At 41.9% G+C, this 25,228-nt stretch overlaps 1 protein-coding gene across 1 annotated transcript in view; it reads left to right on the top strand.

Moving 5' to 3' along the window:
- The first annotated feature begins 786 nt into the window (after positions 1-786).
- Positions 787-25,228, top strand: part of LOC133447394 (apoptosis-stimulating of p53 protein 2-like) — a 41,361-nt gene continuing 16,919 nt past the window's right edge. Inside the window, exons 1-5 of the mRNA XM_061726068.1 lie at positions 787-1,154; positions 20,246-20,393; positions 23,080-23,193; positions 24,799-24,875; positions 25,107-25,208. Coding sequence (XP_061582052.1) covers positions 1,146-1,154; positions 20,246-20,393; positions 23,080-23,193; positions 24,799-24,875; positions 25,107-25,208 — 450 coding nt within the window. The 5' untranslated portion in view covers positions 787-1,145. The remainder of the gene's footprint in view (positions 1,155-20,245; positions 20,394-23,079; positions 23,194-24,798; positions 24,876-25,106; positions 25,209-25,228) is intronic.

Raw genomic sequence — 25,228 nt, 5'->3', positions numbered from 1 at the left:
TTTTTAATTAAAACTTTTCTCATAATTCTGAGATAATTATCTCGTTAATTCAGAAAAAACAGAGCAGAATTATTTTTTTCATTAAAACTTTTCTCAGAATTGTGAGATGATTATCTCGTTAATTAGGAAAAACAGAGCAGATTTTTTTTTCTCAAGTGAATGCAATACGCTTCCATATGATGGAGATGGAGTATTAGGGCCAAACTAAGACAAAAAAAATTGGAAATTAGAGAATAAAGTCGTAAAATTACAAGAATAAAGTTGTAATATTACGATAATAAAGTCGTAACATTACGAGAATAAAGTCGTAATTTATGAGAATAAAGTCGTAATATTACAAGAATAAAGTGGTAATTTATGAGAACTCTAACAGGAAGAGTGTGTTAAAATGTTGAATATTGACCATCTTGTGAAGTTATATTTATATATTTATAATACATTTAATATTACGACTTTATTCTCGTAATATTACGACTTTATTCTCGAAATATTACGACTTTATTCTCGTAATATTACGACTTTATTCTCGTAATTTTATGACTTTATTCTCATATTATTATGACTTTATTCTCGTAATTTCCCAATTTCTTTTGTCTTAGTTTAGCCCTAATACTCCGTCGTACTACGGTATAAATGCCCCATCCCTTTTTTTTCATTCTTTAAATGTGATAAATAGGCTTGTCAAGCTTGTGGATGCGAGGCCTTTATTTTGAAAGGGCCGTGCCGGCAGCGCTCCGGCTCGGGATCCTCGCTCCTGCTGATTGAATTTCCCAGACCCGCTCGGAGCCCGGCTGGTGCTGGACGTGCAGCCGGATTTGGTGCTCAGCAGGGGGCAGAGCCAGCTCGCCCGCGGCGCCTTGTTCTCCTGCTCCGCGACGGTGCTGCTCTCCATCAGCTGCAGGCAGGGCTTTATCTGACAATCAACATTTATTATTCCCCCCGAGGACGGAGCGGCAGGAGAGAGGAGGAGAGAGGAGGAGAAAGGAGGAGAGAGCAGGAGAGAGGAGGAGAGAGGAGGAGAGAGGCCCGCGGGCTCTGCAACAGGTCGGGGGGAGAAGGTGAGCGTGATGCCCGGCGGAGCGACGCGCAGCGGGAGCCGCGTCTGACGCTCCGGGCTGGACGCGCCGCGGCGCGGAGCCGCAAACATGATGCCGGTGAGCGGACACTTCATCACTGAACCCGTATCTACTCATGAACCCACATCCAGTCAGGCAGAAAGAGCTCCAGCCGTCCTGCAGGTCGGATTATTTACACACATTTGAACTCCCTCACCTTATGGATGGATGTCGACTTGAAACACATTCTGCGTCTTGGAAGTTTAGCCTTAAAGGGTTGTTTTATTTGGTTATTCAGTTAAGTAAATACTTTGATTTAATCATGTTTACGAGATATTAATTCAACTAATTATGGAAATAATTTTTTTGTTTAAAAAAAGGAGAGAGTGAAATAAAACATGTATTTAGCTTAATTAGACATCCTGCTAATTTTTGATTAATTAATGAATTCCTCTACAGGACTGTCTCAGAAAATTAGAATATTGTGATAAAGACAACAAAAATGTCCTGCATTCTGGATTCATTACAAATCAACTGAAATATTGCAAGCCTTTTATTATTTTAATATTGCTGATTATGGCTTACAGTTTAAGATTAAGATTCCCAGAATATTCTAATTTTTTGAGATAGGATATTTGAGTTTTCTCAAATTTTTTGCATTACAGAAAATAAAGGACTTTATCACAATATTCTAATTTTCTGAGACAGTCCTGTATGTTTAAACATAGCTAACCTGGAAATGTTTCACTGAGATAATAATAATAATAATAATAATAATAATAATAATGATAATAATAATAATCGTCATTATCATCATCATACAAACAACAACAATACTACTACTACTACTAATAAAGCACTATCTTATAATGATAATGAAGATTTAAACAGCTGTTTCACCAACATGTAAGCAACAAAGTTTAAGAGCTTTATTATTTTTAGTATGAGTGGATGCTTTTTTTTTATGTCTTAATAAAATGTCTCATTCACACTTTGATAAAAGAACATTCACCCTAAGCCCACTAAGGTGGTTTATTGCCTCTCTAATGTGTGCTTTCACAAAGCATCATGACATTAGAGGGTCCCTCTCTTTGTGGCTGCTTGCCCTGTCAAGGAGCGATTAATACCGTCTCTGGTCACTAACAAGGCTTTGTTCAGTTGGCATCGAATAAAGCAAATGGCTGAATAGATGAAGTCAGGACCTGGTGGTTTGAGTGGGGACATGGCAGAGCTGGTCTCTGCTCCGTCTCTGGTCTCTGGTCTCTGGTCTCTGCCGTGTTCCTGCGGCTGCAGGAGGAGCCGGTGGCTCGACTTCAGCAGATTGGGCTTCCTGGAGCAACATTCCTATTACAGCTGGTCCTGTTGGTTTCTGCGTCTTTGCCAATTGTGGTGACAATTACTGCAGTATCTTTCTCTCGCTTGTCACTTGTGTGGATGTTCTGAAATTGGTCCGTTTTTCACCGACTGATTTGATCCGTTATATGGATTTTTCAGCTGTTCTTGTTCTCCTGTCATGCATTTGTTGTTTGCTGCTGCTCATGCTTCCTCAGTTCTGCCTCTGTTACTACCTACTAAGGTGGCATATAAGAGGTGGAAGAAAATGTTCTGTTTATGTTCTGCTCTGTGTATTTCCTGCAATGAAGCAAGTAGTAACAAAGGAGCAACAGAGGTGGAACAGACTGACTGTGTGAATTGGACTTCAGCTTTTCAATACACACTTCTGAGCTACAGCAAACAAAGTGATATAATTGACAACCATTCAAGCACTTTCATCCCAGTTCAACAAATAGTTCTGGGAACAAATGTGACGGGAAAGAATAAACATCTGTTTGAAAAACATCTGTTGAATTGAAACCAGTAGTTCGAAGCTTTTTCTGTAAATAAGAATATGCCAGTGAGTGATTCTGTCAGACGATCTAAGACGTGCAAGACAAGCAGTTGTGGTTAAAAGATTTAAAAGTATTAATAACAGGCATAAAAGCCGCGGCTGCTGGCTTTTCCTTGAGATTTTATGAGACAAACAAATACATTTTTTTCCTTGTCATTTCCTGGATTTGAAGCCTGAGTTAAAGAGAATAGTTAGTGATTCTTCAACTCCAAACGTGGTCTCAGAACAAAGCAGAGCAGTGATGGAGAGGGAGATTCATTAACTGTGATTTTGAAGTGGGACAGAAATGTAGAAGCAGTGGTCCTGAGAGGGATCCCTGAGGCACACCCTGCCACACAAAAAGGAAGGATTTATTTCTTCCTGTTACATGTTAAACAGGTAAACGAGGGAGGAACTTGATGAGGTCTGGTTAGGGAAGTAATGAGCTGAACTTCCCTTCCCACCTTCACCATTTACAGATCTTCCCCTTGTTGATGAAACACTGCATCTTGCTTTTTGCACCGTAACATTAGAGGAAGCTTTGATAAACACCGACCTTTGTGCTTGGCAGTGGAAGAACATGTTTAAGATATTTAATTGTGTGTAACTCACACTAATTTCAACTGTCTGGTTTCAAAGTTTCAGGCTTTAAAGACAACTTAAATGTGACTATTGTACTGCGTCCTCATCGTCTTCCAGGCAGAGCTCAGTGGAGTTCACTGTGCTGCTTGGTTACTGTTGCCACAGTGACCAGACACACACACACACACACACACACTGACACCACACTCTCATACACACACGGCTCAAGGTCACACAGGAAGGCTATTATTTTAGTATTCCTAAGATGATAAGGGACTGAAGTGAGTGTAACCTGCATGTTAATTCACTCTACCAGCCCGGCGTTGACATTTACATCTTCAATCTGAAAAAAATTTAAACCACAGACTCTTTTCCTTTTCACTTCCTTTCAAATTGCACTATTTTCATTCTGGCAGCATTGCAAGGATGTGAGTGTTCTCTGCAGAGCAGAGGAACAGAGAGCCGTTTCTCCGTCTTGGTTCGGCAGCGGGGCTTCCCAGCGCTCGCTCAGTGCTCCTGTTTTTCCTCATCATGCAGCATGGTGATTCTAAATTGTCCGTAGGTGTGAGCGTGAGTGTGATTGTGAGCATGGTTTGTGTGTCTACATGTGGCCCTGCGATGGACTGGTGACCTGTCCAGGGTGTAACCCCTGCCTCTCACCTAAAATAAGCTGGGATAGGCTCCAGCAGACCCCCGTGACCCCGCAAGGGATAAAGCGGGTAAGATAATGAATGAATGAATGCAGCATGGTGTGAAAGCCTTCAGCGTCGTGATAATTGCTACATGAACACGAGAAACAACATACCAACCTGCACTCTTGGTAATAAGGTCATCCAAAAATCCATATTTGTTGTTGAGTAATCAACAATGATAAATGAATGCTTTTCAGTTCCTTCAGGCTGTCAAACCTGCAGTTTGATTTGAACTCTGTGTTTACTGGTTTGGCCAGTTTGTATAGGTAGGTTTTTTCACCAAAACTAGAGGTTAAAGAGATGTATCTGATTTGGTATTCACGAGCTGAACCTGAGACTCAGATTGGGCCTTTTAGGCTGCAGCTGACACTGAGGCTCAGGAACAGGAAACACGTGTAGAGTGTCCTCATCAGGGGCAGGAAGTGTCTCACGGAACCACAGTCGTGCTCCATTAAAACACAAATGACCAACTGAGCCGTTAAAGTTTGATGTATTTATTTACCGGTTTTGTTTTCTAAGAGTAGCTGTGAACAGACTGCTGTATGGTTTGATGATTCTCTCCTATCTTAGTGTTAGAAAAGAATCTAATGGTGTGGTCCACGGTGGGCGTCTCAGTTTAGTCACAACTTACCCTCCAGGTTATCATGAACCACAGTTATTTGAGAAACCAACACTAAAAAGCTAATTAGTGAACTGTGAATGGTGACGGTGGTCCGGACGTGATACACTTCAGTACAGAAATCAAACACTGTTCATCCAACATGTGCAACGCAAACACAGTGTTAAAAGCATCAGTGAGACATGCACACTGGGATCCACGCCAGAGTAAAAATTCAGCGGGGGCCAAGCAGAAATTGAAAATGGGAACTAAATTAACTGTAAAAGAGAAGACAAAGTGATACATTATTATTATTATTATTATTATTGATCCAACTCTGAAGTTTGTGTAAGGGTTGACTAAGTCTTTAATAAAACCTTTTCTTTTTCTTTTCCTTCCTTCCTTCTTTCTTTCTTTCTTTCTTTCTTTCTTTCTTTCTTTCTTTCTTTCTTTCTTTCTTTCTTTCTTTCTGTCTGTCTTTCTTTCTTTCTTTCTTTCTTTCTTTCTTTCTTTCTTTCTTTCTTTCTTTCTTTCTTTCTTTCTTTCTTTCTTTCTTTCTTTCTTTCGTTCGTTCGTTCGTTCGTTCGTTCGTTCGTTCGTTCGTTCGTTCGTTCGTTCGTTCGTTCGTTCGTTCGTTCGTTCGTTCGTTCGTTCGTTCGTTCGTTCGTTCGTTCGTTCGTTCGTTCGTTCGTTCGTTCGTTCGTTCGTTCGTTCGTTCGTTCGTTCGTTCGTTCGTTCGTTCGTTCGTTCGTTCGTTCGTTCGTTCGTTCGTTCGTTCGTTCGTTCGTTCGTTCGTTCGTTCGTTCGTTCGTTCCTTCCTTCCTTCCTTCCTTCCTTCCTTCCTTCCTTCCTTCCTTCCTTCCTTCCTTCCTTCCTTCCTTCCTTCCTTCCTTCCTTCCTTCCTTCCTTCCTTCCTTCCTTCCTTCCTTCCTTCCTTCCTTCCTTCCTTCCTTCCTTCCTTCCTTCTTTCTTTCTTTCTTTCTTTCTTTCTTTCTTTCTTTCTTTCTTTCTTTCTTTCTTTCTTTCTTTCTTTCTTTCTTTCTTTCTTTCTTTCTTTCTTTCTTTCTTTCTTTCTCTCTCTCTCCCCTATGCAATGAATGTGCACTGACATTTAAGGAGTGCATATTTCCCTTTGAAACGTGTGCAGAGTAATCCGTTTGACGGTTTTGCAACAATACAGAAGTCTTGAATATCAACACCCAAGAAAAACAAATGTGTCTGGAAATGCAGATACACAACGGCGTGCACCCCTGATGATGGGGATTAGTCTTGTATATTTAGACATATCTCACTGTAAACCAATAAACCAATAGACAAGGAAGCCGAGCAGACTGCTTTATTCACTATTTGGTAATTACTCCATCACAGTAGGAAGCTAGAGTTTGATAAGATCGCTGAGCGAGCCAGTGACTTCTCACTGCGTGAGAATTCCCCCGATAAAGCCGGCAGTTAAAGCACACAGCTCAAGGCCAATCAGAGGATGTACTTGAACAATAGAAGCGTGGAAGCATCCTGTTTTTCTGTTGTAGATTGTAGTTATTCTCAACAGCAAGGTTTACTGTGTGTGTGTGTGTGTGTGTGAGTGTGTGTGTGTGTGTGTGTGTGTGTGTGTGTGTGTGTGTGTGTGTGTGTGTGTGTGTGTGTGTGTGTGTGTGTGTGTGTGTGTGTGTGTGTGTGTGTGTGTGTTAATCCAATATTGGTGCATCACGTGATGCTGTGGGCCATATGGCTCCAGTCGTCCACGCTGCATACAAAACATTTGGGATGTGACCTGCAGCGTGCCAGCTGCCACCACATTTCCTTTGAGCAGAAATGACACAGACACGAGGAGCGGGCGAACACTGCAATCATTGGCTGTTCTACCGGCGGCAGAGATGTTTTCAGTCCCTTCTCCTCTGCTCCAGGACCGCTGAACGTCAGGCCTCCAGGTTCCCACAACAGATTTTGGTTACCTCTTCTTTTCTTCTGTCTAATGTGGCGATGTTTGGATCTAATGTTGAAATAACTTCAATACTCTCGTTAACACACAGCTCTAATTGTTCATGTGGTCTCCTGTATGGACCTGATTCAGTCTGTCACGGTACTGTAACTCTGAAATTAAATTAAAAGTCAGCTTCATTACTGGTGAAGGAAGTTTGCACATGCTCACACAAAATGTAGGGTTTTTTTCCACATAAGAAGGCCGAGTTGTCAAATATTAAACAATTTTTTAACAGAAGAAGCTGTTTGACAAAAATGTTGGACTTTTTTTTTTTTTTTCTTATTTTTTGGAATAGTTGTTCCAAAATGATTTTCTAAAACTTTGAAGAAATGCTGCACGTGTGCTCGGGCCTTAAATGTCAGCTCCAGCTCTTGACCTCGGGGACACTTGGAGCCGTGCAGATGTCTGTGTCAGCACCAGCAGAAGTGTCGAGGTGGCATTTCTAATCCTCACAGACAACAATAGTGCCTGAAAGATTTTCATTTGTTAAAACGCGATGAGTCGTCCAGACACTTATTGAAAAACACTGTATAAAGAAAAGCGACGTTTCTGCTAAAAAGTTGCCATGACCTTTGAATAGAGATGTTTTTGTTATTGGTGAATGTGGGACGTCCTGAGCTGTCTGTCAACACAAGTTCATCACGTGACGTCTGGGTAACGGACTGGTCGGTAACAGGTTTAGGAGACGGCTCAGCGTTAATGAGTCCACATGGTTGGAAAGACTCTGTTGACTTCTTGCAGACCGTTGCTGGATCAGCCATTTGCTTGGTGGCGGTGGGGGTTGTGGGCTTCTTGGTAGCATTAGGCAGCGTGATGCAGTGCTAATTCCTGGATGGATTAAGAGCTACAGTCTAAGGACTTTAACGAACCCCAGCCTGCTGACCGGCCAACAGTCTGCTTCACTGAGTTGGTCTCATGAGCTTTGAGAGTCTCATATTAGCACCCTGCTGTTGTAGTAATAACTACTTGTTTAGGACATGAGGAAATATCTCAGCCATTTACAACTTGACAAGATAAAATGTAATTCAGTCAGATTTTAGTGAGGGGTTTAAAAATCTGTGATTTGTGGAAACACATTAATCCTACATGACTTTCAGTATCGACAGATTACTTTATTGTTCAGATGACACAATTTCAGTGTCTTGGAAACGGGAGTGTAGAGGTCGCTACCGGAGTCTCTAGCAACACGGGGTCACACTACATGATCTGACGATGAATCTGCCTGGTTCACTGACTTAAGGCTGAATTATACTTCTGCGTCAAAACGACGCCGTGTCTACGGCGTGTGGTTTTTGGACACGCAGAGGACACGCCGTCACATGCGCCGTCAGTGACGTGCACCTCCCGAAAATTGTAACTACGCGTCGAGGAGACGCCGTCCACACGCAGACCGAGAGGGCTGTGATTGGTTCGTTTGAAAGCGAAGCATTTCCGGTTTCCGGTTTGAATCAGTAGTGAACTTCCAGGGCTTTTTTCTTCGTTTATATGTGATTTTTTTTGTTTTTGTTTTTTGCACAATAGTTGTCCTTATTTCTTTGATTTACTGTGACCGGAAAAAGTCGGATAAACCATTCAGAAAAAGATCGCTAACTAGTGGCCGCGGGGGGTACTGCACCGCGACCAAATGGAGAGACGGAGAAGTCTGAACGATTCGTGACGGCACCACGGGTGCGCCGTGTGCTCTGCGTGTGTGTGACGCAGAAGTATACTCAGCCCTTTAAGCGTAGTCAACAAAACAAATGTCAGGGTAGGAATGGGTGATATTTTACCGTTCACGATTTACCATCAAAAAAATTCCCCACGGTAAGAATTTGTCATGAAGGAAGGAAGGAAAGGAGGAAGGAAGGATGGAAGGAAGGGAGGAAGGAAAGGAGGGAGGAAGGAAGGACGGAAGGATGGAAGGAAGGGAGGAAGGAAGGAAGGAAGGAAAGGAGGAAGTAAGGAAGGAAGGAAGGAAGGAAGGATGGAAGGAAGGGAGGAAGGAAAGGAGGGAGGAAGGAAGGGAGGATGGAAGGAAGGAAGGGAGGAAGGAAGGAAAGGAGGAAGGAAGGACGGAAGGATGGAAGGAAGGAAGGAAGGAAGGAAGGAAGGAAAGGAGGAAGTAAGGAAGGAAGGAAGGAAGGAAGGAAGGAAGGAAGGGAGGATGGAAGGACGGAAGGAAGGAAAGGAGGAAGGAAGGGAGAAAGGAAGGGAGGATGGAAGGAAGGAAGGGAGGAAGGAAGGAAAGGAGGAAGGAAGGACGGAAGGATGGAAGGAAGGAAGGGAGGAAGGATGGAAGGAAGGAAGGAAGGGAGGATGGAAGGACGGAAGGAAGGAAGGGAGGAAGGAAGGAAATGAGAGAGAAAGAAAGAAAGAAAGAAAGAAAGAAAGAAAGAAAGAAAGAGAAAGAGAGAAAGAAAGAAAGAAGGATAAATTCCCGTTGATACGTGTTTGTGTAACAAACATGGAGGATCTGAGTCATTCCAGTTTTGCAGTACAGATGGAACTCATTTAATTGGTTTTTATTAATTCAATTTAATTGATGTAGTTTAGTAGTATTTAGTATTCTTTTGGAGCAGTGATTTGGGGGCTCCAAAGACTGAATGTGGTGATAGATTTATAGTTACAAAGATGGAGTTGAATTGGTATGAATTGAATTGGTTTTAGTCCATACGGCCCATCCCTACGTCAGGGATGCCAGGGCACGTTTCTAAACGGGCCTATGGGAGAAATGAGCATTGCAAGATATTTATGTAATTACTGGTTGCCATGTGTTTATTTCTTCTTTGCTGTCTCTTCGTTGGGGGTTGTACGACATCTCCACCTTACGTTCGTGGTTTCTCAGAGTGATCTGACCCCATGCCATGCTCTCTAATTGGCTCTCGCTGATTTGTTTGTGAGACTCTGTGATACGTCTTTGAGAAGTTTACACATAACGATTGGTGCTCCCAACCAAGGGTTTTTATCAGTGACCTGCGTGTCCAGCTAATCTGGCTTCAAATAATTTACTGAAGGCAGCTCAAGGAGCTAACATGCTCCCTTAGATCAGCCGGATAGTTGAGGTGTTGCGAAGCCGCTCCTCCCAGCATGCAGGCCTGTTGATGAAAGCTTTAATCTTACATACAGTATTGCACAAATTGCACAATGTAGGCAGCCCTAGTCTTTAGCTAGGGCTGCAACAAAGCACTCAGGGCACTTTGTTGCAGCATCCTCTGCCGGTGGCGAAGAGCATCTCTGAATGCAAAACACCGGATCCTGCAGTGTGGGAGTGAGGGGCGCAGGGTAACAGCCCCTTTTGGGGGGGGTTCGTCCCTCAAGACTCCTCTCCCTGGCCCTGCCCCTTTTCAACCTTTGACCCTGCACCCCAACCTGGGGCTTGATGATTGGGCCGGAGCTTCGGGAGCTGCGTGCTGGCCTGCGGTCCCCACCCCTGGTCATCCCGTTGCTGCTTCCACCTGCCTGCTGTGCTTTTGCCGTCCCTGACCCCCAGTCTGGCCTTCAGCAGGAGGGTCCCCCCTTATGATCCAGGTCCTGCTCAAGGTTTCCTCCCTCCTAAAGGGGAGTTTTTCCTTGCCACTGTTTGGCTTAAGGTTTTTCTCCAACTAGGGGAGTTTTTACCTGCCATTGTTCATGTAATAATTGCTCAGGGGTTTATGTTCATGTTCTGGGTCTCTGGAAAGCGTCTAGAGACAACTTTTGTTGTGTTACGCTATATAAATAAAATTGAATTGAATTGAATTGAGTTAGTATTATATAGTGATTATATATACGTATGCAGGTTTAAGGGCTCTGTCTTAACTACAGTACTGTTTTTAAATTGGAGGCAACCATGATGAAGAAAGGAATTTTGTTTTTGGTTTGGTGTTCCTCATAGCTGTGGAGGTTAAGTCACTATAATGACTCTCCAAGATTTACGCTTGTTCTCGCTCATCGTGTTCTTGTCCACTGCAGAACACTCTCAGTCACCCGGTGTCCACTTTAGCTCTGAGAGCTCGTTTATCATCACTGATGAGTCACATCGTGCTCAGTTTTTGTGCACATGACCGTGACAGGAGTCCAAAGTTAGTTTGGCTGTTGTTGTTTTATTTTTGGTGGTAGGGGTAGCAGACTGTGAGAGCTACACCACACCTGAAACCATACAATATTCTTTCATTTTCTCACTGCTGTGTTAACATGAAACCATAAACTTCCTTGTGCTGCTTAAGCATGAATAGTCCGTCCTCATTGAGGTTCTATAACCAGGCCCAGCAGACACAGATCTCTCCCTGTTGCCGTCCTGAGCCACAGGCAGCCTCACCTCCCTGCTCTCTGATTGGCTCAAGCATTTCCTGGTTGACCTTGGTACAGTGACTGACGGGGATGACCCAGTTTGTCTGCGTGGACCTGAAGGAAGACAGCGCTGCTCCACTTCTCGCTCAGCTGTATGTGGGACAGGACCCCGGCTAGTCGCCTGCATCTCACTAAAGCTCATTTATCTCTGTCACCGAGTTTCACTTCCTCACTTAGAGCCTCCGTTCAGCTTTAGAGATTAACGTTGCAATTTCATTATTTAAATATGTTTTATAGTTTTTTTAGATTTTCTGAGACAAGAACATTAGTTGCTGACAGTAGCACAACTCAGCTCCCATGAGCCACTTCTTCAGAACTAATGGACTCCATATGTTGCCATTTTGGATCTTAATTTGCAGTTGAACAGCTTGAAGTTCAGTGTGGCTGTCTCGTAACATTTTAATTTGACTGAACAAGGAAAGAGCTTACAAAATGAGCATTACACCAAAAACAACTCCCAGAGTAGGGTAATTAGTCCTTAAAAAGGGAAACACTTGCAACACTTTCATCCGTGATCGTGTGGCCTCTAAAAAGTGGCGGCTGAGAAACTGGAGCGGGACCTTTTAAGCTTTCTGGCGGTCGTTCTGTATACTGGTTTCACTTTCAGATTTACATTTTAAGTACTGCTTTCAAATAAGCCTAAAAAGTGCTCTTATTATTTGTGAGCATGCAAAGTGGTGTCACCACAACCCATGGGAAGGAAGAAAATAAATAAAAAATATTTGGTGAATGATGATTACCAGTCTATAAAAATCATGAAATCCATCAACTTTCTATACTTCTATACCGTCCGTCCGTCCGTCCGTCCGTCCGTCCGTCCGTCCGTCCGTCCGTCCGTCCGTCCGTCCGTCCGTCCGTCCGTCCGTCCGTCCGTCCATCCATCCATCCATCCATCCATCCATCCATCCATCCATCCATCCATTGATATACCAATCCTTCTATAGTCTAACCCAGGGGTCGGCAACCCGCGGCTCTAGAGCCACATGCAGCTCTTTAGCGCCGCCCTAGTGGCTACTGGAGCTTTTTCAAAACGGTTTGACCTTTTTTTTCCTTTTTTTCTTCTCTTTTTTCCTTTTTTTTCTTCTTTTTTCTTTTTTTCCTTTTTCTCTCTTTTTTTCTTCGTTTTTCCTTTCCTTTTTAATCTCAACATTTTTACTTTTTTCTCGACATTTCGACTTTTTTCTGGAGATTGTACTTCAGCATTAATCTCAACATTTCGACTTTTTTCTCTAAATTTTGACTTTTTTCTTGACATTTCGACTTTTTTCTCGAGATTTTACTTCAACATTAATCTCGACATTTCGACTTTTTTCTCGACATTTCGACTTTTTTCTCAAGATTGTACTTCAACATTAATCTTGATATTTCAACTTTTTTCTCGAAATTTTGACTTTTTCTCGACATTTCGACTTTTTTCTCAAAGTGCATAATGAAAAAAAAAAACTTCCCCCAGTTATAATTAATATAGAAACATGCAGCATGTGTTGTCTTCATTCTAAGGCTGATACAAGACTTTTCATTTTTTGAGGCTCCAGACATATTTGTTTTTTGTGTTTTTGGTCCAATATGGCTCTTTCAACATTTTGGATTGCAGACCCCTGGTCTAACCCTACTGTTCAACAGCAAAAGGCTAAATTGGTCACTATTTTTTTTATTTTTTTTTTAATTTATCCTTTATTTATACAGATAAAACACTTGAGTCCGAAGACTCATTTTCAAGTGTGACCTGTTCACATCCACACAGTTGCATAAAACATAAAAATGAGACATGACAAGATATGACAGGACATAACACTTGAAACTGATGCAGAGTGGAAATGACAATACACTATAACCGTTAAATAGCTGGAAAATAGAGATATCAGGTTAGTACACTAGCCCCAGACAAAAATAAAACTTGTAGAACACAGACTAGCTTATGTGCTTTAAATGCTTAGCTGCGGCAGAGGTCATCTAGTGCAAGTACAAGATAAAGATGCACTCTCCATGTCTCTAAGCAAAAGCTTAAAACTAGCAAGGAGAATCAGGTTCGTCAACTTCAGACTCTGTTGCAAGGAGTTCCAAGCGGACGGGGCTGCAAAAGAGAACGCCCTTTTGCCTTTCTCTGTGCGGACCAAGGGGATGGAGTAAGTAATGATGTCCTGCATACGGAGAGCGTATCTGAATTGTTTGCGTGAAAAGTAGACAGAGAGGTAGGGTGGGAGCAGACCAAGATGGATTTGTAAATGAGAGTGTACCAGTGGAGGGTTCGGCGGATGGAAAGAGATGGCCAGTTAACCAGACAGTAAAGCACACAATGGTGTGTAAGTGGTTTACAACCGGTTATGAAGCGCAGCGCTCCATGGTACGCAGCATCCAGAAGTTGGAGACAGCTTGCAGATGCATTCATGTAGAGGACATCACCATAGTCCAAAAGAGGCAAGAAGGTGGCAGTAACCAGCCGTTTCCTAGCAAGAGCTGAAAAGCAGGACTTGTTTCTGAAGAAAAAGCTCAGTTTCAACTTCAGTTTCTTCAAGAGCATATTGATGTGAAGTTGGAAGGTGAGAGTGTCGTCAAGAACAACGCCAAGATATTTGTAGTTTGACACAATAGGTGTACCCTGACGAGACACAATGCCAGGAAGTGCCGCTGACGCCTGCTTGCTGTTGGAGAAGAGCATGACCTTGGTCTTCCCTGCATTCACCACCAGTCTAAGCTGAGACAACTGGGACTGAAGGGTGTCAAAAGCAGTCTGTAGAGACTCCAAGGCACGGGAGATGGAAGAAGCAAAGCAGTACATAATTGTGTCATCCGCGTAAAGATGAACAGCAGCATTTGAGGTTGATCCTATTTCATTTATGTAAATGGTGAATAGGGTTGGCCCTAAGACCGAACCCTGTGGCACCCCATTAGAGGTAGTAAGCATGTTGGAGGACAGATCACCAAACTGCACAGCCTGTTTACGCTGAGACAGGTAGTTTGTAAACCAGCCAACAGCATGGGAGGAAAAACCAATGTCCGAGAGGCGCTGACATAAGATGGAGTGGTCGACGGTGTCGAATGGACACGATGCATCTACTCCCACCTACACCTATTGAGGGTTGGTGGGTTGGAACCTACAGCATCACTCAGAGAGGTGGGTTCTGTCCATTACAGGGTAACAAAGACAAACTACCACACACTGTTACAGTGGGCTGGACATAAAGGCCCCAGCTTGGATTAAAACTGGCTACCCTCTGACTCTGAGACAAAATAAATGGCCAGGCTGCTCCGGTGTCTGTTTTGTCTGTTATTAGATTGTAATTACTCTGGGGATCATTTTAAAAGCAGTTCATTTTTCAGTTCGGTTTAATTCCATTGATTTGCTTTGTGCTAATTCCCAATGACACTCAGGGCACTTTATAACAGCAAATGTACTGAGCTTATGCCGGGGATACTTGCTACGAAAAAAGAAAAAGAAAAAGGAGACACACTAAGTGACTGCAGAGTGAGTTAATGCAGTTAGAGCAGACTATAAAGGTGCCCAATGCAGTGCAGGACCAGTGCGGGACCCCTGTAAGCCAATAGAACCACGTTAAATGGATGGCTCAGGTCCACCTGCATTAACCCTAACAAAGATTTATCATAAAGGACGGTGTTGAGTCTAATCTTGCGTGAGGAGAAAATAGAGAAATATTATCCTATATTTAACAGGGAGCCAGTAAAGAGAAGTTAAAATAGGAGAAAAACAATCTCTCGTCCTCTTCAGAACTCTCACTCCTGCATCTCGGATCCTGGGGAGAGGTTTGAGACGTGCTGTAAAAAGGGATTTTGACTGTATCACTAAGGTATCTTAACATTTAATTTCATTTATGTGACAGTTTAATCCTTTCCAACATGATGTTGGATGAAGTTGTTCCTACAAAAAACGATTTCAATTCTTTCAACATTGCAGATTATGATGCATGTAACGAGTACCATGATTAAACCTGGATCTGCATCAGATTTAGTCTGGTTCAAGGGGAGAATTTTGATTTAGCAAATGCAGAATAGCATTTTTATCACATAATAACACTTTTTACTCGTATTTTTATTAGATTGTTTTTGTTTTTAGGTATTTTTTAATGATTATATTTAGCATCTATGTTTTCATTGGATTTTAATTCTGAAGCACTTTGGTGAGCTTTGTTGTTTTTAAAAGTGCTACGCAAATAAAAATTGGTTGGATAATATCTATTCTTTGTTAAAACACTGTATTCATTTTGTAACATACTTTGTGCATAGGCAGAAGTATAAATGTCTTTTTCCTGGAGGTATTCACATCGTAGGCTTTAAAGCTTGGTGTCCAGGACAAGAAGATCATCTTATAGGATCTTTCTTCTCCACGGATCCTAACATTGGTCATTTATTTTAGTTACTAAATGAGAAACCTTTGGTTCTTCAGGTGGAAAAAAAGAATTTGAAAAAGTTAGAGCTTTGATAAATGAACTTATGGATTTCCATGGTCAGGGTCAGGAATTACACATGTTCCTTGTAACACCATAATTAAGCCTAATGTCAATTTATGCATTAAAGATTAAAAGAAAGCATTTAAAGATTGTTAAGAAGTGCACTTAGCATCTGATGTCACCTGCTGGTCTGTGACCTGCTGTATCAACCCTGGTGTGCAGTGATCAGCTGTTGCCTTATTGTGGTATTTTTCTAGCACAATATTCAATTCAATTCAATTCAATTCAATTTTATTTATATAGCGTCTAATACAACAGAGTTGTCTCTAGACGCTTTACAGAGACCCATACCCAGAACATGACCCCCGAGCAGTTATTACATAAACAATGGAAGGTAAAAACTCCCCTAGTGGGAGAAAAACCTTAAGCCAAACAGTGGCAAGGAAAAACTCCCCTTTAGGAGGGAAGAAACCTTGAGCAGGACCAGGCTCATAAGGGGGGACCCTCCTGCCGAGGGCCAGACTAGTGGGTCAGGGACGGCAACTAGTGGGTCAGGGACGGCAATATGACTTTTATTCTGTGGCTTTTCCGTGGGTTGTGCTGTGTAACCGACACTAACCGTATACGTTTCTGGTTCTACCTCAGTCTTGGTTCCTAGCGACCCGGACTGGAAGTAAACAGTGACATGAAGACTCTGTGGACCGTTTATTGGGTTAAAGATTGTATTATTATGTATTATTATGTTATTGTCACAGGCTATGTATGCAGGGCTCAGCTAGTGACACTACAACAATCATAAAAGTAAATGCTAAGCTACCTGAAGGTGATGTTTCCAACTAAGGAAGTTTGCAAAGCTATGCTCTGGGTAGTCCAGAAGGTTCAAACTGGTTGGTTGCAGATGTAAAAGCATTGGCATGACAACGATTACATCATCTTACCTATTTAGAAATGGTACTAAGTCCCCGTCCACACGTAGCCGGGTATTTTTAAAACCGAATATTTCCCTCCGTTTATAAAAAAATTTGCATCCACATTACATCGTTTTAAAAAAAAAAACCCTTCCACACGTAACCGAAGATCTGCGTTTTCGACCACATTCATAAGCATTCTAACCTGTAGATAATCTGCGGCTCCCGGGGAAGCTGCACCTCCGCGGCTCTGCTTCCCCGGCAGGCGCACGGCGCACGCCGTAGGGTGCGCGTCGCCACGTACCCTACGGCGTAGGCTCTGTGTCGGTGTAACGCAGTAAGCGGTGGTCAAGAGCAGAGACCATTTATTTAATAAATAGCTTGGAGAACAGATGCTGGATCATCTGTAGTTTTGTAGTAAACAAAAGGCGCACGTCAGAGCAGATTTGTTGTTGTTTTGGCGCATAATGTGACATTCGAAAACGCAAAACTCCGGTTGTCTCTGTCTACACGCATCTACATAAACAGAGTTTTCAAAAATCTTCACTTTGCCCGGAGTTTTTTTAAACCTTCGTTTATTTGGGTTTTCATGTGGATGACAGGTCCAAACGTAGGAAAATATCTCCGGTTTAGCAGATACCCGCAGATATCCGGCTACGTGTGGACGGGGTCTAAGTGTATGGGCATATGAGCTGTACATAGCTGTACCTTGTAATGTACAACGGCCTATAATCCTTTTTTGGAGTTAGAAGTGATCATATTAGGTCAACAGGCTTGAGCGCGACACTTAAACTCTGATTGTACTAAAGTGTGTACCTTTTTTATCTAACATGTATTTGTTCATAGAGATATTTTAGAAAAGAGAGTCCAGAACACTGATCGGGATTCTCAACTCAATTCATTAAAAAGCATGGCACTTATTGAACGGGCAACCAGAAATGATTAGGAAGTTGATATTTATGTTCAGATACCAGAAGATTCATTGACCCCAACTGTATTTTACCTTTGCTAATTCGCATGTTAACAAACTTAACTAGGAATATGAGAATCACAAACATCCATCCATGTAATATAACTTCATCCAACCCAGGCTCACGGGGGTCTGCTGGAGCCCATCCCAGCGCACTACAGGTGCAAGGCCGGCGTACACCCCGGACAGGTTTCCTGCACATCGCAGGGCCATGAAGACAAAAACCATACACACTCAAATGAGCACTGAGCATGTCAGAATGCAAGCATTAGCATATAGCTCGTATTTCATGACTTTTCTGGAAAACCCAACCCTCCTCCTTTTTTTCTTATCAGTTCTTTTATCCATACATTCAGAGTCACACGCTTCATCTACTCCTTTATTTCACAAACTCCAGATTCTTACTATTAATGATATCAATATTTTTCAGATATGCGTTTTTATTTATAAGCTAAATTCAAGTGAAGGGAATATTCCTGGACAGTTCAAGACTTACTTTAAATTAAATTCACAGGTTCATTCTTATTCATCTCAACAATCCTCAGATCTTCATCCTCCTAAATTTCTCACTTGCAGAGGTCAATTTTCGGTGAGATTTAGGGACTAAATTGTGGAATGATTTTTCCCACCTGGCAAAGAACTCTTCCTCTTTGAAATGTTACAAAAGACGTTTGAAGGAACTTGACTGCTGTTTTGTAACTGTTTTCCCAATGTAATGTTGTACATGTATCCATGTTCTTTTTTTTTGTTTGTTTTTGTGTGTTTCACTCATAGTGACATGTACCGTCTTATTTGCTCAGGAGTCAATATAAGAAATATAAGTTGTAAAAACAATATCCCATGCACACTCACACACACTTATTTTTTTGTCTTTACTCTTTATTATTTATATATTGCATTATTAGTTTGCCATTACTTTTATGTAGTTATACTTTTTGTTTTTGTATGTTAATCTTGTGTTCTTTATAACACATGAAATTTTAATAACTTCGGTGGAGGCTTCAAATAAGCCCATTGGGTTTTTTGCCTCTTCCTGCACCTATAGTATTTATATTTGACATTTCCTGTATATTTTTAAAACTACATTAAAAGTATCTCTTTTGTTTATTTTTTATAAATAATTTTTTTCTTTGCTTGAGCTTGAGTTGAGCATCAGTTGCCACATCTACAATAAACATGACGCAGCAGAAAGGATTTGTTGCTCTCTGTAGTTGGAAAAACACGAAAGGTCATAGAAGGCAGCTCATTTCTTAAAACAAAGTGAAGATGAAGCAGAGAGGAAGTCTGAAGAGTAAAAAAACCCAAAACTGAGTAGAATCGCAGAAAGAAGCGTGTCAGGTTGCGGGTTCAAATCCTCAGCTATATCCTGATCTCTGCAACCTTCAGCGAGTCTTTCAGCTGAAAACCTCCAGCCATTACCTGTTCACTCTAAATAAAGGCTGGGAAATGCCAAACATAGCCTCCATGCGAATTGTTGGCCTGTGGGAGGCAATCTGGCGCCGGGCCTATCAGCAGATACCCTGCTGGAGTAGCAGATGGCCCAGTGCATCATGGGAGTTAAGTCCACAAATATCTGTCATAGTCTTAAATGGCACAAAAAATCAGCTACAAAAGGTGAAGAAAGCAGGTTTTGTTTTTAATTATCTGGGTTGATATCATAACATGCTGATTTACCCATCATGCAGTCTGTTAAGGCCCAATCCCAATACTCCCCCTACTTTCTTTCACTAGCCCTTCTTTTCTTCACTACCCCTAAAAAAGAAGTGACAGATTTTAGGGCACTTGAAATTGTACGTGAGCTGCTGCTGCTGCTGCTGCTGCAGGTGCTGCTGCTGCTGCTGCTGCTGCTGCTGCTGCTGCTGCTGCGGCTGCTGCTGCTGTTGCTGCAGCTGCTGCTGCTGCAGCTGCTGCTGCGCCTGCTGCTGCTGCGGCTGCTGCTGCTGCTGCTGCTGCTGCAGCTGCTGCTGCTGCTGCTGCTGCTGCAGCTGCTGCAGCTGCTGCTGCTGCTGCGGCTGCTGCGGCTGCTGCTGCTGCTGCTGCTGCTGCTGCTGCTGCTGCGGCTGCTGCTGCTGCTGCTGCTGCGGCTGCTGCTGCTGCTGCTGCTGCTGCTGCGCCCCGGTCTCATCATCGCCGAAAACATCGGATCAAATTTCTTAACAGGCGTTATTTGGATAAACTGAGCCCAGGTTGGGGATCTTAACGGTTACTTTTACGCCTGAAAAAATATTAAAACTTAATAAAGTGGCATATTAACAGCGCTACAGCTGAAATTAAAACAGCTTTTGGCTCTCAGCTTCCTGATTAGGGGTGGTGCTGAAAGTAGGAGTAGGGGGAGTATTGGAACAGGCCCCTGGGAAGATTTCAAGTGCCCTAAAATCTGTCACTTCTTTTTTAGGTGTAGGGAAGAAAAGAAGGGCTAGTGAAAGAAAGTTGGGGGAGTATTGGGATTGGGCCCTAGTCAGCATCCGAAAACACTCGATCCGTAGGGACAGATTCATAGCAACCACACTACTTATCGTCACTACACCTAGGTGGAAAGAGGAATTGGGACACCACTACCCTCACGGGAACACGCAAAATGTAGGGGTAGGGATGAAAACGAGGGGTAGGGGGAGTATTGGGACACGGCCTAAATTACTATTTCAACACACTTATAATTCACAGACAATAGGTAGAGATCCAAAGAGCAGCTGGTTTTAAAGCATACTACATACTTGAACGATGAGTCCTCCCAACAGAACATTTGTGTCCGTTGGAGCCGTTTCCATACATGAAGTTAGTCAACAGCATTGTGTAACTGTATGATAGTGCTCAGCCTGACACGCTTCACTGATTACTTATATGAAGTCTTGTTGCGTTATCTGCTCTATGTTGGCAGATGTTCCTCACCGTGTACCTTAGCAACAATGACCAGCACTTCAATGAGGTTCCCATCATGCCAGAGACGCTGTGCAGAGACGTGGTGGAGCTCTGCAAGGAGCCCGGGGAGGCCGACTGCTACCTGGCTGAGATGTGGAGAGGTTCAGGTGAGTTCCCGGCTCTGCGCTTTGTACAGAACCCAAAACTGTCAACAGAATTCTGAAGGGCCGGCATCGGGATTGCAGCATCTTCTGCTGTATCAAAAGTTTGCTACAGTAGTTTAATCTCATTCAACCACAAGAGACTTAATAAGACCAGGCTCACGATAAGACTCTATGGTATTAGTCATCAGAGATATTACAGATCTTAACCAACACAAATAAAAGTCACTGTGAAGGAGTGGAAAAAGTTTTTTCTGTTGTGTTCTTGCTTCTCAAGATATGAGTTAGAAAGTGACATAGATGAAGATTCTCCCTCTGTCAGAACATGAATAATAATACTATTAATACTACTAATACTACTACTACTACTACTACTACTACTAATAATAATAATAATAATTAAAGTTGCAAGCAGCAATGAACGGGCCCTCGCACGTGCAATTTTCACCAATAAAAGTCAAGGACTCAAAACTAAATGATGACACCACCCACGACACTTTATGTCAAACGTTATGGCAGAAAATAGGAACTATCAAATATCGACCAATCAGAAGAAGGGGGGGGCGCGCTTTTTGGCGTCTAGCGTCGCCACGGTAATGCTTTTGACTGAGAAAAGTAATGCCCATCGTCGCAGGATGGAGACGCACATTTTGATGTATAACACACCTGGATGCACGTTACGGTTCGGGCTGAATTAACAGACGAAGAAATGGCATAAATTGCGGCAAAATTACATAATTAATTCAAATTGGCCGACTTCTATCAATAACTTTTTTTTAATTTTTTTTTATTTGTCCCCAATGGGGCAATTAATCATGCAGCAATATGTAGACATATACACATAGTAAAAAAAAAAAAAAAAAAAAGATAACGACTTTAAATCTAAAAATCTAAAAATCCAAGCCCCACAGCAGCTACCTTTTCCTCATAGAATTGAGAAGGGAGATGGCAGAAGGTACAAAATAATGTTTATGTCTGTTGGTTTTGAGAAGTGGAAGTCTGAGCAATGTACCCGATGGAAGAAACTGAAATTCTTGGTCTTCCTGTTCGGTTTCGGCCATGGCGCCAAGAGACTTTTCTTTAAGTTGCGACATGATACAGGTGTGTACCGATTTTCGTGCATGTACGTCAAACCGTATTGTGGGGCTTGAGGCACAAAGTTTTCTAGGGGGCGCTGTTGAGCCATTAGGCCACGCCCATTAATGCAAACCATTAAATATCACATTTATCACCAGCTCTGGCTTGGTGCAAAATTTGGTGACTTTTGGGGCACGTTTAGGGGGAAAAAAGGCCCTCATTTCGTCTGAAAAAAAAAACAAAAAACGAGAACAATTCCTACAGATACAATAGGGCCCTTGCACTGTCAGTACTCGGGCCCTAATAATAATAATAATAATAATAATAATAATAATTGAAGACAAGATACATTTACACAGAACTTTCTTTCAGTCATACACTTTAACAGTAGGATTCATAAAATGACTCGTCTGAAATGCAAAGTTATATCAGTAACATGTCAGCTGTTTTTGATAGCTAAGGGAATGTATAACTGGTAAAAAAGAAGCTGAATGATCGAAACATGTATTAATTAGTTGCATTTACTCCTTAAACATTGGATTACTGAAATATTGAGCTCTTAAAATCTTACGATCACAAGAGTAATGGAGAGTTTGTAAATGTTCAGCCTGATGACCTTTAAAACCTTGTAGGATAACGGATAGTGCAGCTTTGATTGATACATGTTTCATGTAAATTTACATAGTGGTCTATTTTTCTGTACTGGAAACAACACAATAGGGTGTAGGGTTTACTGAGAACAGTAACTATGTTCCTCAGAAGTGTTGTAGAAGTTGTGACAAAGTCTGAGAATAAGAAGTCGCATGATTGTCATAATGTTGACATGTCTTTCATGAAAGAGGCATGAAAGAATAGTTGATTCTATCCTTGAACCCTTCACTTATATCTCATAAAAGGATAAAGACCAGCTTACTTTTCACAACTGATTTCATTTATCAAGAAAGATCCCAAAGTCATGTTTGATTCTTTTCAAATTCCTGTTTCATCTTCAGCTTCCCAAGTTCCTGCGTGCTCGGAGGGTGTAATATATTCTTGAACTTTTTTGTAAGCAAAGTGCGAGACATCTGAGCCAATATTAACCCCCCGAGACTGCCTAAGTAATGGCACATCATCCTCATTCACTTCTGCTACTCTACAGGATGTGAAGGTTTTATTAAGTGAGAGAAAACCATCCTCTCTATTCGTGTGTATGTATATATATATATATATGTATATATATATATATATATATATATATATATATATATATATATATATATATATATACGTATATACTGTTAATAACCGGGGAAAACAAATTGATGGGCGTCAAAATAAAAAAAATTAAATAAAAGACTGAGAAAAATAGCCCCTAAGCTCATTGGAAACACAAAAAATAAAAACATTAAAAGAAGTCCAGATTACGGTAAGTTTGGCTCTAAAAGATTCCCAGATGAGACACAGATGGATCAGATATGTCACCAAGATGTTTAACTGTTGATCTGTTTAGACACAAACAGGAAGTAGTCCACATATTTGTCCACGTGTTTTACGACATATAATAAACTCATATCATGGTGTAGTTATTTGATTTACTCCATGTGACAGAATGTATTGTGTTTTCCCAACCACTCAGAGCGTGTTGTTGGGGACGGGGAGCGGATGATGGAGGTGCTGCACCGATGGGGGCAGCAGAGGGGGGAGGTGCGCTACGTCCTGAGACACCAACGCGCTCCTGGACGGGAGTCGGGTAAGAGGAACCTTCTCATCACCTTCTCATCACCTTCTCATCACCTTCTCATCACCACGGAGACGCCTCCTCTGTCTGACTCGTGTCTCAGCAGACGCAGGTGTCAGTAGCTGGTGGTGGGGAGTAGGAATGGGTGATATTTTACCGTTCACGATAAACCGTCAAAGAAATTCCCACTGGTAAGAATTTGTCATCTTGCGGTAAAAACGATAAATTCCCGTTGATGACGTTTTTGTGTAACAAACATGGCGGAAGGCGGATCTGAGAGCGAGGAGCTCGTTGTTAAACAAGGCTTATTTTCAGTGAACTTTTATTTATTTGTCCTGTTTCTTTATTTATCAGGTTGTATTTTTTTCTACTTTGTGATTTTATAAGCTAAGAAAACTTGAAGGACAAGGTACTTTTGCTGTTTGCCCTGTTATCCCACTGTTTAAGCCTTACAGTTTGAATAAATGTTGGATCTGTTCTTACATTTCAAACTTGTTTCATTTGAGTCATTCCAGTTTTGCAGTACAGGTGTACTAATTTAATTGGTTTTTATTAATTCAATTTAATTGGTGTAGTTTAGTAGTATTTAGTATCTTTTAGAGCAGTGTTTTGGGGTCAAAGACTGAATGTGGTGATAGATTTATAGTTAAAAAGATGGAGTTGAATTGGTATTTTTTTTATTGTAATTTTTATCATTATCGGGATAAATGCCAGAAATTATTGTGATATATTTTTTAGTCCGTACCGCCCATCCCTAGTGGGGAGCCAGTTAGGGGTCACATCTTTGTCTTTGCAGTGATTTTATTTTTCAGGCATGTCATTTGTTTGACTTTAAAGTATTAGTATGTATTGCTTCCATCCCTTCACATTTGATTAAAACATTAATTTGATTGTAAGCTGTTGCAGGGAAATTGACGAGACAAACTTAAAACGATCTAAAGAAACCAAGAAAAAGGAATGTGACAGATTTGTGTAGAAGTACAAACACGACTGAAAAACATTTGAACGGCTATCAAGGAAGACCATGAGGTTTAAGTGTGACGCATGTGGAGCTCAGATCAATAAATACAAAGTAAATGTGCTGTCATCAGACACCTTCACACTTTTTGGAGTTCATGTTGAAAGAAATGAGCAACACAGTTTGCTGTTGAGAGCTTCTCAACTAGAGTAGAGCACAGCCCAGAAACAGCTCGTGACTGAAGTGAATCAAGTGCTCAGTCACATGACACTATTTGTGATGGTTATTGTTTTTTTGTGGATTGTAATTTGCTTTTTGTTGCTGTCTCAAAGCATATATCCTTTCTGCAGTTAACAAGAGCTCATAACCAGTCAGGAACTGTGTGCCAGTGCCTCTCGTAGGACTTTCTGACTCGCTTTTAGTTCATCTTGTCAATTCTGAAGCAATTTCATCTGATAAATTCAACACTGTCCTGCTGCTGATGCTGGATGAAAAGCCACAGAATCATAAAAGTCATTTGGATTTATCCTCGGGGTTCCATGAGTATCTCCAGCAACATTCACTGATTCATCGGGCCCTCGTTGAAATATTTATATCAAATTTATTCAGTGGCATTGTTAAAACAGATCATCTAATTCATTTTGCGTGTCTGTGCCCAGATGGATCCAGAACGGTGGATCAGATGATGAGGAGGAACCAGGGGAAGGCTTCGGTGGAGAGATGTCAAGAAAATGGGGTGAGAGAATATTCCTCAAAGACAGATGAAAAGCTATGAATTGTTTAAGTGAATATGAAGGAGGAACCTGCTAGTGTTGCTCCTTTAGGGAGAAAATCTACTTGGAACGTAGACCTATTTGTCACCGCGCATGACGACTACCTGCTCTGCTGCGAAGGCTGCACAGCAGGCTGTATCTGTGAAGCTGCCACAGGCGTGTGAAGGTGAACGGTGACTCTGCGTGTGTTGCAGCTCTCAGGATCTCGTCTGGACATGACCCTGAGTGAGCTGCAGGATCTGGCAAGCCGGCAGCACCACCAGATCAACTCCCAGCAGCAGCTGCTGGCCACCAAGGTGCGGCATACACATGTACA

This window comes from Cololabis saira, chromosome 1 (genome assembly GCF_033807715.1).
Source record: "Cololabis saira isolate AMF1-May2022 chromosome 1, fColSai1.1, whole genome shotgun sequence".
NCBI classification, from domain to species: domain Eukaryota; kingdom Metazoa; phylum Chordata; class Actinopteri; order Beloniformes; family Belonidae; genus Cololabis; species Cololabis saira.
This window is presented reverse-complemented; position numbering and strand designations above follow the sequence as displayed.